Here is a 14322-nt window from a genome sequence, read left to right on the forward strand (position 1 = left end):
ACACATATGTGTAGAAACCGTTTTCTCATATATATATATATATATATATATATATATATATATATATATATATTTATATATACACTATGTTGCATGGATTCTTTGCCCCCTATGCCGAATCTGTATCGACACGTCTCCGCATCCGAATCGGACATGGATTCACGTGGGACACACCCGGATTCTTGTTGTAGCCGTGTCCCACACGAATCCTATTTTTTTCGGGCGAGTCTGATTCACCGTTGTCTCTTTTGAAATGTGAATCCTATATATTTTCCCTTTAAACATATTTACTTCTTAACTATTTTTATATGAAAGCACAACCAGTACTCTTTTAATAAAAACATAGCGCCTCAACCCTCGAACATCGACCCCCTTCCTCCTTCAACTCTCTTAATACAAGACTCGCCCCATATATACCGCACACTCCTTTTCCTCATATATATATATATATATATGAGGAAAGTGTTTCTACTCGGTCCCCTAGATAAGCTTATCTACTCCTCCCTTTAAAAAAATACAGTGGGCCCACGCTGTTTGGATGATCCAAAGCATTCATTTGATAGGTCTTAACATAGATAGGGTGTGCCCAAAAAATCAGCACCAAAGGGTCATCCTAGCCCTTCGTTTTGTAGTGCCTTGTGGTGCCCAGAATGGACACATATAAACGTCCACGTTTATATGCGTCCATTTTGGACACGGTGTGCCCAACAAAATGAAGGGCTAGGATGACCCTTTGGTGCTGATTTTTTGGGCACACCTTATCTATGTTAAGAACTATCAAATGAATGCTTTGGATCATCCAAACAGCGTGGGCCCACTGTATTTTTTTAAAGGGAGGAGTAGATAAGCTTATCTAGGGGACCGAGTAGAAACACTTTCCTCTATATATATATATATATATAGAGAGAGAGAGAGAGAGAGAGAGAGAGAGTAGTGTAGCTACACATACGTGTAGCTAACTTAGCTACACCGACGGCTTAAAATACAGTGGGCCCCACATTGTTTGGGTGATGAAAACCATTCATTTGATGGGCCCTCACATAGATAGGGTGTGCCCAAAAAATCAGCTCCATAGGATCATCCCAACCCTACGATTTGTGGAGGCAAAAATGGACGTGTAAAAACCTTCACAAATCTGTCCATTTTTGCCTCCACAGTTTGAAGGGTTGAGATCATCCAATGGAGCTGATTTTTTTGGCACACCCTATCAATGTGAGGTCATATCAAATGAATGGTTTGGATCACCCAAATAATGTGGGCCCACTGTATTTTAAGCCGTTGGTGTAGCTAAGTTAGCTACACGTATGTGTAGCTTCACTTAACTCATATATATATATATATATATATATATATATATATATATATATATATTGAACATTTTATTTTATTTAAATCCTACTTTTGGGGGTTTGCCAAATCCGTGTCGGATCCCAACATGTGAATCCAAATCCATGCAACACTATATATATATATATATATATATATATATATATATATATATATATATATATATATATATATAGATATGAGAAAACGGTTCCTACACATATGTGTAGATAAGTTATCTACACACTAGCTTAAAATACAGTGGGGGCCACATTATATGGGTGATCCAAACCATTCATTTTTAAGGCCCTCAGATAGATTGGGTGTCCACAAAAAATCAAATTCATAGGATCATCCTAACCATTCGAACTGTGGAGGCAAAAAATGGACTAATTTGTGAAGGTTTAAAGACATCCATTTTACCTCCACAACTCATAGGGTTGGGATGATCCTATGGATATGATTTTTTGTAGACACCCTATCTATGTGAGGGCCTTTAAAATGGATGGCTTGGATCACCCAAACAATGTGGGCCTCCACTGTATTTTAAGCTAGTGTGTAGAGAACTCTCTACACATATGTGTAGGAACCATTCTCTCTCTCTCTCTCTCTCTCTCTCTCTATATATATATATATATATATATATATATATATATATATATATATATACACATACATCATCTGATTATAACCAATACAACATACGGTAGAAAGTGATGCACATGGGTACTTCAGTTGCAGTTAGAAACTTCATGTGGCAAATAGAATAATCTCAGGGGTTATTTGGGGTCAATAGAGAGTCCGTCTTATGAAATATCTAAGAGATCAAGGGGTCAATAGAGAGTCTGTCATATGAAATATGTAAGAGATCGAACGAAGTACAGACGATTTATTTATCACCCAATAGCGATGAATATTATAAGGTAGCACAAGGAAATTCCTTGGCTTTGAATCAAGGTATTCAGGAAGAACATGTTCTAGCTTGAGAATTCGTGACTATGTTGCATGGGAAGAGATTCATCTTCGAAGCATTTTTCTTTTCCAATATTTTCTATTGGAACTTCCCTCTCATTCCTTTTGTCGGGCATAATAAAACTAATCGAGCTTTAATGAGTTCTAACGTGCAGCGTCAAGCAATTTCGCTACAATCGAAATTACCCGAATAATTAGGTGTTACATGCCTAATTGTTCGTAAGACAAATAAACAATGTGAAATTCTCCTAGTTTTCATTGTCATACAACTACTTAAATACAAACACAAAGGTAGTTACACATCAGCTATCCATTTTCCCACTTACAAGACACATCATCAACAACTTGCACCTACTACCCTAAACACATAAGCCATAACTAACACCAATAACTCTAAAACACATACCCACAAGTATGTACTAACTAACCCCATTCAAAAACAAAAACAAAAACAGACACCCATAACATCATTAAAAAAAACACAGACATACCCAAAAGTATGTACTAACTAACCCCATGTATGACATGTGCATATCATTAAGTCTCTACATGTTTGTTTTTCCTTGCTTCTTTATATAAATTTGCATATATTCAAATTCCAACAGAGTATGTTCCAATCAATTACAGGCTTCCTGATGCCCCAATTGGAAAAAAAAAAAAAGAATATTTCTTTTGTGAAACTTAATGAGTTTCTGAAGATAATTAATGAACCCTAACATCAGTTCTAAAACAGAAATGGAGACCTAAGTTTCCATTTTTTTGACAAACCCAACTAAATTTGATGAAGAAGGGCTTTGAAAAAGACCCAACATGAGATGAATTTTAATAAATAACAGGAAAAAATGATACAGTATTGCATAGAAGTGTAAATCTAATAAGAAACCCAAGTCGATTATTCATTAAAGGTTGAGCTTGTATCATTTTAAGGGAAATCTACCTATCTATCTATCAATCTCTTTGGAAAAGAAAGAAAAAGAAGCACTAGAAGAAATAGAAAAGAAAGGATCGAAGAATAAAGACTACTTGCCTGCGCTCATTTGTAGGGATTATGAGCTCGTTTTAGGGTTTCTGAAAAAAGAATGAATTTGTAGGGTTTAAAGAACCCTTCTTCTGTTGCTTGCAAGGTTTTTGCAAAGGGAATGAATTTTTAGGGTTTAGGGAATGAATTTTTAGGGTTTACAGAACCCTTCTTCTGTAGCTTGCAAGGTTTTTGAAGTACTAGTTATAAATCCTAAAGTAGCCAGAAATCAGCCCATTAAATTTCTCGTGAACGCTGCGATTAGTCTAACCAAAAACCGTATTTTTAATCTCAGCCATTCACGGAAAAACTGAATGGATATGGGGCGATGCACGAGGTTAAATTGATTCAATGGGCTGGGCCCGATCGGATTCTAACCACTACTGAACCCAGCCCGATTAAATTTGTATTTTCGAGTTTTATATAATATCCCCTACGTAGCTGCATGATTTTTCTTAAAAAAAAAAAGGCGGTGATAAATTCACCCCTTTCTATTACAATATTCATTCCCTATTTTTCAAAATGGACTCTACAGCCCACACCATAGGATGATCCAAACCGTCCATTTGATGGGCCACAATGTAAATAGGTTGTGCCCCAAAAATCATTTCCAAAGGATGATCCTTGCCCTCCGATGTATAGAGAAACTCCATATAATCAAACCACTATAGATCGGATGGCTAGTATCATCCTATGGAAATGATTTTTGGGACACAACCTATTTACATTGTGGCCCATCAAATGGACGGTTTGGATCATCCTATGGTGTGGTCTGCACAGTCCATTTTGAAAAATAGGGGGTGAATATTGTAATAGAAGGAATTTATCACTGCCTAAAAACATTCCTCTGAGGCATACCTTTTTAAAAGATTCAAATCCAAATTTGTTGCACCTGCACCCTAACAAAAATATCTACATACAATGATCCTAAGTCCTAACCCTTTGATCATTACAGTTTTCTGTATGCTGTCTCCTTCTATAGATGGGAGGGTTAGAATCATCCTATGAAGATATTTATGTTGGGGCCCAACAAATGAATGGTTTGGATCTTTGAACATGATGGGCCCCAATGTATATTTTTAAAATGCAAACTGCTACGTGTAGACCGCCATACACACTTCCATATTTTGATAATGGTAATACTCAATTTAGTTTTATGCTTCTTCTTTTTTGGGAAATGATTTCACCACAAACATGTTTTGATAAGTGATGCTCATGTTTCTTGTCTTTTAGATTTAAAGAGCTGTAAGCCTGTAAAACTGTTTTTATGGTCCCAAAAAACACTTAAGTGACCGTTGAATGCTAAAAGACAAGATATATGAGCGTCATGTATCAAAACATAGTTGTGCTGAAATCATTTCCCTAGATACATGAGCCTCATGTATCAAAACATAGTTGTGCTGAAATCATTTCCCTTTTTTTTAATTAACTTTTTATGGTTGCAGCGATGCCCAAGAGGCTATCAACACTCAATCACAAAAGTGTAAGACAAAATGAGTAGTGCTATTATCGAAATATGGTCGTGTCTATATTAGTCCCCTACAATAATTAGATTAAAGGAAATGATATATTTGACCCCTTTATTCCCCGGGCCACCCCATGTAGTGTAAAAAGAGAAGTCATAAAAACACTAGAGGGACCTGGCCATGGGAAGAATAGGAAGCAAGTATATCACTTCCCTAATATTAAATATGGGGTTTTCTATAAAATTTTGCGGAAAAGCATTTCCCGACTGACTTTTGCATGAGAGAACAGCCACCTCAATGAATTAAATGAATAAGACAAAATATGCTGAGAAGTGAGCCTGTATGGCTGTTATCTCATGTAAAAGTTGGCAGTGAAATCCCTTCCCGTGATATTCCCTAGCAAATCCAATTAAATTTAGGGTGATGATGGTTGTAAACTTACTCCATCCTCGCCTGTGTTCTTGATTGACGTCGAGTAGAGCGAGAATCCAAGGTGGAGATGAAGCGCACATGCGAAAATCTCAACCGTCGGGATCTCTCGCACGTGCCCTGCTTCTCCAACATGGCATTCGCGCCCCCAAATTTCCCATTCTTCAGCCCCTCAAACTCCTCTGAATATCCTTCAACTAAAATTGGATGATGACAAAAGCTCAAGAGATACAAGTACTTATACAAACAAACATGGCCTTTGCATGGACAAGATAGAACTGCTTTCTATCTGAAGTTAGGCAGATAGAAGGGTGGTGAAGAGATTGTTAAGGTTTGGCTACCAAATATTATATTCATATACGTTTCAATTTCAATTGCTTGCAACTTTGTGGGAAACAAAGGTAGTCTACCACACACCTACGTCTAAGTACAAGGGAAAAAGGATAGATTGGTTGGCACTGTTGATCTAATGGGACAATACAGTGTTTGAGGCTCCCACACTAATTAAACAGATGATTTTTCAAAGGGAATTGGTATATTCGTCCCCTTTTCTTCCTCCGGCCACCCCTTACAAATACATTAGAGTGGGCTGGCCCAGGGAAGAAAAGGGGGCGTATATCACTTCCGTTTTTCAAATAGTGTTGTGGGCCCTACCTTTTTCAAAGATCCAAACCATTCATTTGGTTCTGCCCAAAATAAATAGATTAACCGCCAAAAATCATCTCCAAAGGATGATTCAAACCATCCGATCTGTTCGATTCCTACAATGTGTCGTCCTATATATCAGACGGTTAAGATCATCGTTTGTAGATGATTTTTGGGGCCCAACCTATTTAACTTAGGGTGAACTAAATTAATACTTTTAATCTTAGAATAAGGTAGGATATATATATATATATATATATATATATATATATATAGAGAGAGAGAGAGAGAGAGAGAGAGAGAGAGAGAGGGGGGGTTCCTACACATGTGTAGAGAATTTCTCTACACATTAGCGACCTCCTCAGCGCCTTATAACCTCAGCCCTTAGATCGCTTTGATCTACACCATACATTTGAAGATCATTTTGTCGTCAAAAATTAGAGCACGAAGTGAAACAAAACCCAAAACTCAAAACGATCTTCTCTCGCTGGAGTAGTGCTATTATCGAAATATGGTCGTGTCTATATTACTCCACTACAATAATTAGATTAAAGGAAATGATATATTTGACCCCTTTCTTCCCCGGGCCACCCCATGTAGTGTAAAAAGAGAAGTCATAAAAACACTAGAGGGACGTGGCCATGGGAAGAATAGGAAGCAAATATATCACTTCCCTAATATTAAATATGGGGTTTTCTATGAAATTTTGCGGAAAAGCATTTCCCGACTGACTTTTGCATGAGAGAACAGCCACCTCAATGAATTAAATGAATAAGACAAAATATGCTGAGAAGTGAGCCTGTATGGCTGTTCTCTCATGTAAAAGTTGGCCGTGAAATCCCTTCCCGTGATATTCCCTAGCAAATCCAATTAAATTTAGGGTGATGATGGTTGTAAACTTACTCCATCCTCGCCTATGTTCTTGATTGACGTTGAGTAGAGCGAGAATCCAAGGTGGAGATGAAGCGCACATGCGAAAATCTCAACCGTCGGATCTCTCGCACGTGCCCTGCTTCTCCAACATGGCATTCGCGCCCCCAAATTTCCCATTCTTCAGCCCCTCAAACTCCTCTGAATATCCTTCAACTAAAATTGGGTGATGACAAAAGCTCAAGAGATACAAGTACTTATACAAACAAACATGGCCTTTGCATGGACAAGATAGAACTGCTTTCTATCTGAACTTAGGCAGATAGAAGGGTGGTGAAGAGATTGTTAAGGTTTGGCTACCAAATATGCTATTCATATACGTTTTAAGTTCAATTGCTTGCAACTTTGTGGGAAACAAAGGTAGTCTACCACACACCTACGTCTAATTACAAGGGAAAAAGGATAGATTGGTTGGCGCTGTTGATCTAATGGGAGTTGGTATATTCGTCCCCTTTTCTTCCTAGGGCCACCCCTTACAAATACATTAGAGTGGGCTGGCCCAGGGAAGGAAACGGGGCTTATATCACTTCCTTTTTTCAAATAGTGTTGTGGCCCCACCTTTTTCAAAGATCCAAACCATTCATTTGGTTCTGCCCAAAGTAAATAGATTAACTGCCAAAAATCATCTCCAAAGGATGATTCAAACCATCCGATCTGTTCGATTCCTACAATGTGTCGTCCTATATATCAGACGGTTAAGATCATCCTTTGTAGATGATTTTTGGGGCCCAACCTATTTAGCTTAGGGTGAACTAAATTAATACTTTGAATCTTAGAATAAGGTAGGGTATATATATATATATATATATATATATATATATATATATAGAGAGAGAGAGAGAGAGAGAGAGAGAAGGGATCCTACACATGTCTAGAGAATTTCTCTACACATTAGCGACCTCCTCAGTGCCTTATAACCTCAGCCCTTAGATCGCTTTGATCTACACCATACAATTGAAGATCGTTTTGTCGTCAAAAATTAGAGCACGAAGTGAAACGAAACCCAAAACTCAAAACAATCTTCTCTCGCTGGAGTAAAACCCAAAACGCTGGGTTTTTTTTTCTCGCTGGAGAAAACCCAAAACTCAAAACAATTCTCCTTTTCGGATTTACATCTTCCCCAGGTAAGGGTTTCTCCACCTCTTTCTGTTCTTTTTTTCCTTTTTGTTGTACGCTAAAGCTTCGATTTTGTATCAAAGCTGGTTTTTATTCACTATCGGCTTTATTTTTCCTATAAAACCAATGATTGTAGTCCTTATAAAACTGACTAGTTGCATCTCGCATGTCTGGAACATGCTCAACTAGATGCCTACTAATGTGCCAAGAGCAAAAGCGATGGCTTGTATTTGGAAAAACACGCCTAATTGTGTTTCTCATCGCCCCATCCATATCAGTTATTATACACCCTGGAGCTTTGTCAAACATACATTTTAACCACTGTCGAAACAATCAAGTGAATGTCTCCTCCGTCTCATCTGCTAGGAGGGCACAACCAAAAAGAGTAGACTGTCTGTGGTGGTTTACACCGATAAATGATGCAAACGGCATCCTATACCTATTCGTCTTATAAGTGATGTCAAAAACAATTATGTCGCTAAACGTTAAGTATGCCTCTCTGGCCCTCGAAATCGCCCAAAACATCGATCTTAGGTTTCCTTCAACATCTATCTCCATGGCAAACTCAAAATTTGAATCTTCCGCTCGTTTCTGTTGTAATTGATTAGCTACTGTGGCAGCTTCTCGTCCCATGTTGTTAGCCCTCTGTGCTCTCAAATGATACGACACCTGATTTGGTGTGAGAGTATTAGATGAACCATCGTTTGAAGCATTAATTGCCCTTGCAATGCCAATAGGACCAAACCCATCACTGTGCATTTTATCCATCAAATTCTTACATAAGGCTTTCTTATGTAATGTATTATGTGAATGGTGCAACCGTGTCCTCAATGGAGATGTAAGATCATGGCAATGTTCCTCCACAAAAATTCTAACTTCCCACTTCTCCTCTTTTGTCAAATTGATCTCCATCTTTGCCTCGCAACCCTCTCTTGTTTCACGACGCCGCTTCACATCCTTCCCAATCTGTCTCTTATCATTAGGATTTCTCAATCCCTCTTTATCACATACATAACTCTTCCTTATAGGTTCACCTGTTTTTATCGACCTATTAGTCCTGCCTTTTCGAATTCCAAAACCTGTAGTCAACGCATATGAGTTATAGAATGCATAGGCATCTTCACAATTATCAAAAAACTGGCCTTCAAAAGGTTTGCTAGCCAAAACACGCCCCGCATCATCATTATTAGGTGTTTCTGAGGTACCAGTACCGCCCTCGTCATTATCAACCCAACCTAGAGGAACCGCAGGTTCCTCTTCATCACCCATCTCTAATCTATTTTTCTCATCAACACATATCCTATCAACTTGCGACAATGTATCACCAACCATAATTAATCTATTTTCATGAACCTCCACAATAGAGAGCTCCAACAGATCCATTTCCTATTACACAGGAAAAAACAAAACCAAAACACAGAATAAAGGGCTTCAGTTTGTTAACAAAACACAAAAAAAACAGAAACAAAAAGCAGAGAAATTAATGTAAATCAAGAAAAGAAATCAGTGTAAATCAAGAAAAGAAAGAACCCTAGAAAAAATGAAAAAAAATAAACAGATATATTATTCTTATTTTTAAATGGCTTTTTGGAGAGGAAAAAATGTGATGGATCCATGTTGTTGCTAGCTAGTTGCTCGATGCAAATAAAGGGCTTTTTAAAAGGCTTTTTGCAGAATTGCCTAGCAAATCCCTAGAGAGAGAGAGAGAGTAAAACTCTCCTTTCTCTTTATATGATAGATAGGGATTTGGCTAGCTAGCAACAACATGAATCCATCACATTTCAATGGGGGCACACTTAAATTTCCACCTAATAAAAGCATGTGGAGCTGGGTTTTTTGGCTAGACTATGGGATTCCCTTTCATACTCCCTCAAAGATGAAAGCAAGAATCATTTCTCCATCAAAAGATGTGACATCCTAACAAATCCATATGTTTCCAAAACACTCCCCCGTGCTTCTGGAAGTGAAATCTCAACACTCTTTAAAGGGGTTGTTCATCATGAATTGAAACCTCATCACTCTTTTAAGGGGTTGTTCATCATGAAGTGAAACCTCATCACTCTTTACAGTGATAAATATAAAAAAACTGATCAAGGATCCAAATCAAACCATGCCAAAAATGAAGCATGAGTTTACGGTATGTTCACGAAAAAACAGATCATATTACCTAGAAATCATACTCGAGGCCACTTTCAAAATTGATGGGAAATCAGTGTAAATCAAGAAAAGAAAGAACCCTAGAAAAAATGAACAAAAAAATAGAAACTTATAAAAAAGAAATAACCCTAGAAACATTACCAACTCCTTAGTCTCATTTTACAGATCAAGGAAATCAATAAAGAACAGAGCTTGTTCTTCTCAATCCACAGATTTTCAGATAAGAACAGATTTGAGTGAAAACCCCTAACCTAGTAACCCTAAACAAGTTGTTTTTCTCACAAGAAATTAAAACCCTAACATCCCTAACCTTAAAGACGTTGTTTACCTGTTAGATGGATATCCGCCGAAGAAAAACCCACAAAAAACCAGCGAGGGAGGAGATTCCGATCCAATGGATGTGTAGAGGAGAAACCAAGCCAACGAGAGGGAGAACAAGAGCAACCAGCGAGATGGAGAGCGAGAGAGAAAGCAAGCAACCCTAGGTTCTGTCGTAAAGAAGAAACCAATATGTGTAGGAGAGGAAGAGAACGAGGGTTTCTCTTCGTAGAGGAGAAAACCCTTGCGCATGTCTGTTTCGTTCTAAGAGGAAAAAAAACGCGTTATTTTTTGCTTTTGTTTTTCTTATAAATGAACGTTTCTGATGGGTTTAATCCAAGGGCTGCTATTAAAGGGCGCTCCACAAGTCACTAGTGTGTAGAGAAATTCTCTACACACATGTGTAGGAACCGTTTCCTGTATATAATTTGAAACCATCGTTGTTACTTGGATGTTCCCACACGGGTCAGGTTCAACCCGAATTTGGGTTGGGTCGGGTTAAGCTTTTTCGCAAAGCGGGTTGGGTTGGGAAAAATAAACCCGAATTGGAAATCGGGTAGGATCGGGTTGGGCTGTCGGGCAACCCGACCCGACCCGAAACCCAAATTTAGGTTTCATCTGAAGAAGTTCTGTATATGTGTTTTTCTTTTTCAACATTGAAATAGTCTCCACAGTCCACAATGGACGGTTTGGATAATCCTATGGTGCGGGCCATACCATACTTTAATAAAGTGAGGACTGTGATCATCAAAATATAGTACTGCGGATAACATTTCCCTTTGTTAATTGTTAGTCCCTCTTTGGTTTGGATTTTGAGAACTGATTGTTTGTTAAAAACTGATTATTGGTGACTCACTATTGGTTCTCAAAATTCAAAACAAATCGGCTTGAGTTGAGGTGGTCAACAATTGGTACCATATCAAATCGGGTCAACCCGACCCAACCCGACCAGAATTGGAAATCAGGTTGGGTCGGGTTGAGGAAATTGCAAATCGGTGGGGTCGGGTTGGAAATCGGGAACAACTTTTCCTTATTCACTATGTGCGGGTCAAATTACTGAAAGTTTGATATTACGAATGTAGGACACCTGTAAAAATATTGACGAATTCTGGGCACCTTAATAGGAACAACAATTATGGAAACCTCTATAGATTGGAGGGATAGGATCAGCCTATGGAAATTATTTTACGGGCACAACCTATTTATGTTGTGTTCCATCACATGGATGGTTTAGATCAACCTATGATGTGGTCTGTACAATTCTTTGTAGGCCGTTTTTTTGCTAGTTATTATATATATCTACTATATAGGAAGAGGAAAAAGAGATTTCTTTTCTTTTTCTCTGGGATTTACACGTCGGCATTACTCTTTTACCATTAACCCCTTTGCTGATATCTAACATCAATCTCTATGAGAAATTATTTGAGGGTAAAATCGTAATCTACATATGAAAAGTACCGACATAGGGTACCTGTCTATGACAATTACGGAAAAAAACTACCAAGAAGAGGTAATGACATATGACAATGACGAAAGAACTACTTTATTTTACTCCTCCCGGACACTTGCAAAATATTGACGGATTCCGGGCACCTGAAGAGGAACAACAATTATAGAAACCTCTATCGATTGGAGGGCTAGGATCAGCCTATATCGATTGGAGGGCTAGGATCAACATATGGAAATGATTTGACGGGCACAACTGATTGCTGTTGTGTTCCATCACATGGACGGTTTGGATCAACCTATAACCCTCTATAGATTGGAGGGTTCGGATCAACCTATGAAAATTATTTTTGGGGCACAAGCTATGTAGGCAGTGGCCCATCTAATGGAGGGTTTGGATCATCCTATGGTACGGGCCATACCGTACATTTTAATAAAGTGAGGAGTGCGATCATCAAAATACGATGAGTAGTGCCATTATAAAATATGGTAGTGAGGACATTAGCACTATATCTATTTTGAAACCATCGTTGTTACTTGGATGTTCCCACGCAGGTTGGGTTCAACCCAAATTTGGGTTGGGTCAGGTTAAGCTTTCTCGCAAATCAGGTTGGGTTGGGTTAGGAAAAATCAACCTGAATTGGAAATCGGGTAGGGTCGGGTCGGGTTGGGCTGTCGGGCAACCCAACCCGACCCGAAACCCGAATTTGGGTTCCATCTGAAGAAGTTCTGTATATGTGTTTTTCTTTTTCAACATTGAAATAGTCTCCACAGTCCACAATGGACGGTTTGGATATTCATATGGTGCGGGCCATACCGTACTTTAATAAAGTGAGGAGTGTGATCATCAAAATACAATAGTGCGGATAACATTTCCCTTTGTTAATTGTTAGTCCTTGTTTGGTTTGGATTTTGAGAACCGATTGTGAGTTAAAAATTGATTATTGGTGACTCACTATTGGTTTTCAAAATCCAAAACAACCCGGCTTGAGTTGAGGTGGTCAACAATTAGTACCATATCAAATCGGGTCAACCCGACCCAACCCAACCCGAATTGGAAATCAGGTTGGGTCGGGTTGAGGAAATTGCAAATCGGGTTGGGTCGGGTTGAACCCAGTCAGGTTGGAAATCGGGTTGGGTCGGGTTCGGTTGGAAAATATGGGTTCCTTGGGTTGGGTCGGGTTGAGACCCAAGTTTCACCCCTAACGATGACGAAAAAACTACTTTTCCTTATTCACTATGTTCAGGTCAAATTACGGAAAGTTTGATATTACGAATGGAGGACACCTGTAAAAATATTGTTGTATTCTGGGCACCTTAAGAGGAACAACAATTAGGGAAACCTCTATAGATTGGAGGGCTAGGATCAACCTATGGAAATTATTTTACAAGCACAACCTATTTATGTTATGTTCCATCACATGGACGGTTTAGATCAACCTATGATGCGGTCTGTACAATTCTTTGCCAGCCCATGCATCGCACGGGGTTTTTTGCTAGTATATATTTATAGCAGAAGAGATAAGGAGAGAATTATTTGAATTTCTCCCAAAATTCTATGAGAATTATTTCAATTTCTCCCAAAAATCTGTGGGAATCACACATCACTTTTTTTTACTTTTTTTAACAAAGGCACCCATTCAACCCACATATTTACAATCCTACCCCCTCCTTTATGCTTTCTAACAAAGGCACCTGTTAAAGCCACATAATTTCAATCCTACGCCCTCCTTTATGCTTTTTAACAAAGGGACCCATGAAAGCCACATAATTTCAATCTTACCCCCCTCCTTATGCTTTTGTAATAAAAAATCTATAGGGTGATCTTAACCATCCGATGTAAGAGGAACAGCATATTATGGAAACCTCTATCGATTGGGCGGCTAGGATCAGCGTATGGAAATGATTTCTGGGGCACAACCTGTTGATGTTGTTTTCCATCACATGGACGGTCTGGATCAACCTGTGATGTGGTCCGTACAGTTCTTGGGCCGGGTACGGGTCCAAGATTCGTGACTCGTAAATTTCCCCGGGTCATTTTGACCTGGCCCGTGTCACCCGGACCCTTACGGGTCTGGTCAAACCCTCCGATATTTTTCAAAATCTTTTTGATGGGCCCAGAAATTAATTTCTTCAAATCTTTGCACTGGTCTATCCCCCACAGTTGGTGGGCCCAAAAATTAATTTCTTCAAATCTTTGAACGAGGTAGGCCCCACCTGTATTTTTCAAAGTGCATTGTACGCACCGCCCCATGATCCAAACCCTCCATTTGATAATCATAGCCCTCCGATCTAAAGAAAAACTGCATATTACAGAAACCTCTATAGATTGGAGAGTTGTGATCATCCAATGGAAATGATTTTTGGGGCACGACCTATTTACAATGTGGCCCATCAAATGAATGGTTTCGATCATCCTATGGTGTGGGTCGTGCATTAACATTAAGGCCAAATTGTAGGCCCCACCCAGATTTTTCAAATTAAGTTTGAGGTCAACGC

The 14322-nt window shown here is 38.7% G+C and overlaps 1 protein-coding gene across 1 annotated transcript; it reads right to left on the reverse strand.

Moving 5' to 3' along the window:
• Positions 1–8235: 8235 nt before the first annotated feature.
• Positions 8236–9285, reverse strand: LOC143855858 (protein FAR1-RELATED SEQUENCE 5-like). The gene has a single exon (XM_077365910.1). It carries the CDS (start codon positions 9283–9285, stop codon positions 8236–8238), a length of 1050 nt encoding a protein of 349 aa, XP_077222025.1.
• Between the last annotated feature and the right edge of the window lie 5037 nt (positions 9286–14322).

This window comes from Tasmannia lanceolata, unplaced genomic scaffold, assembly GCF_043159265.1.
Source record: "Tasmannia lanceolata isolate RefF3 unplaced genomic scaffold, GAP_Taslan_0.1 ptg000023l, whole genome shotgun sequence".
Taxonomy (NCBI): Eukaryota; Viridiplantae; Streptophyta; class Magnoliopsida; order Canellales; family Winteraceae; genus Tasmannia; species Tasmannia lanceolata.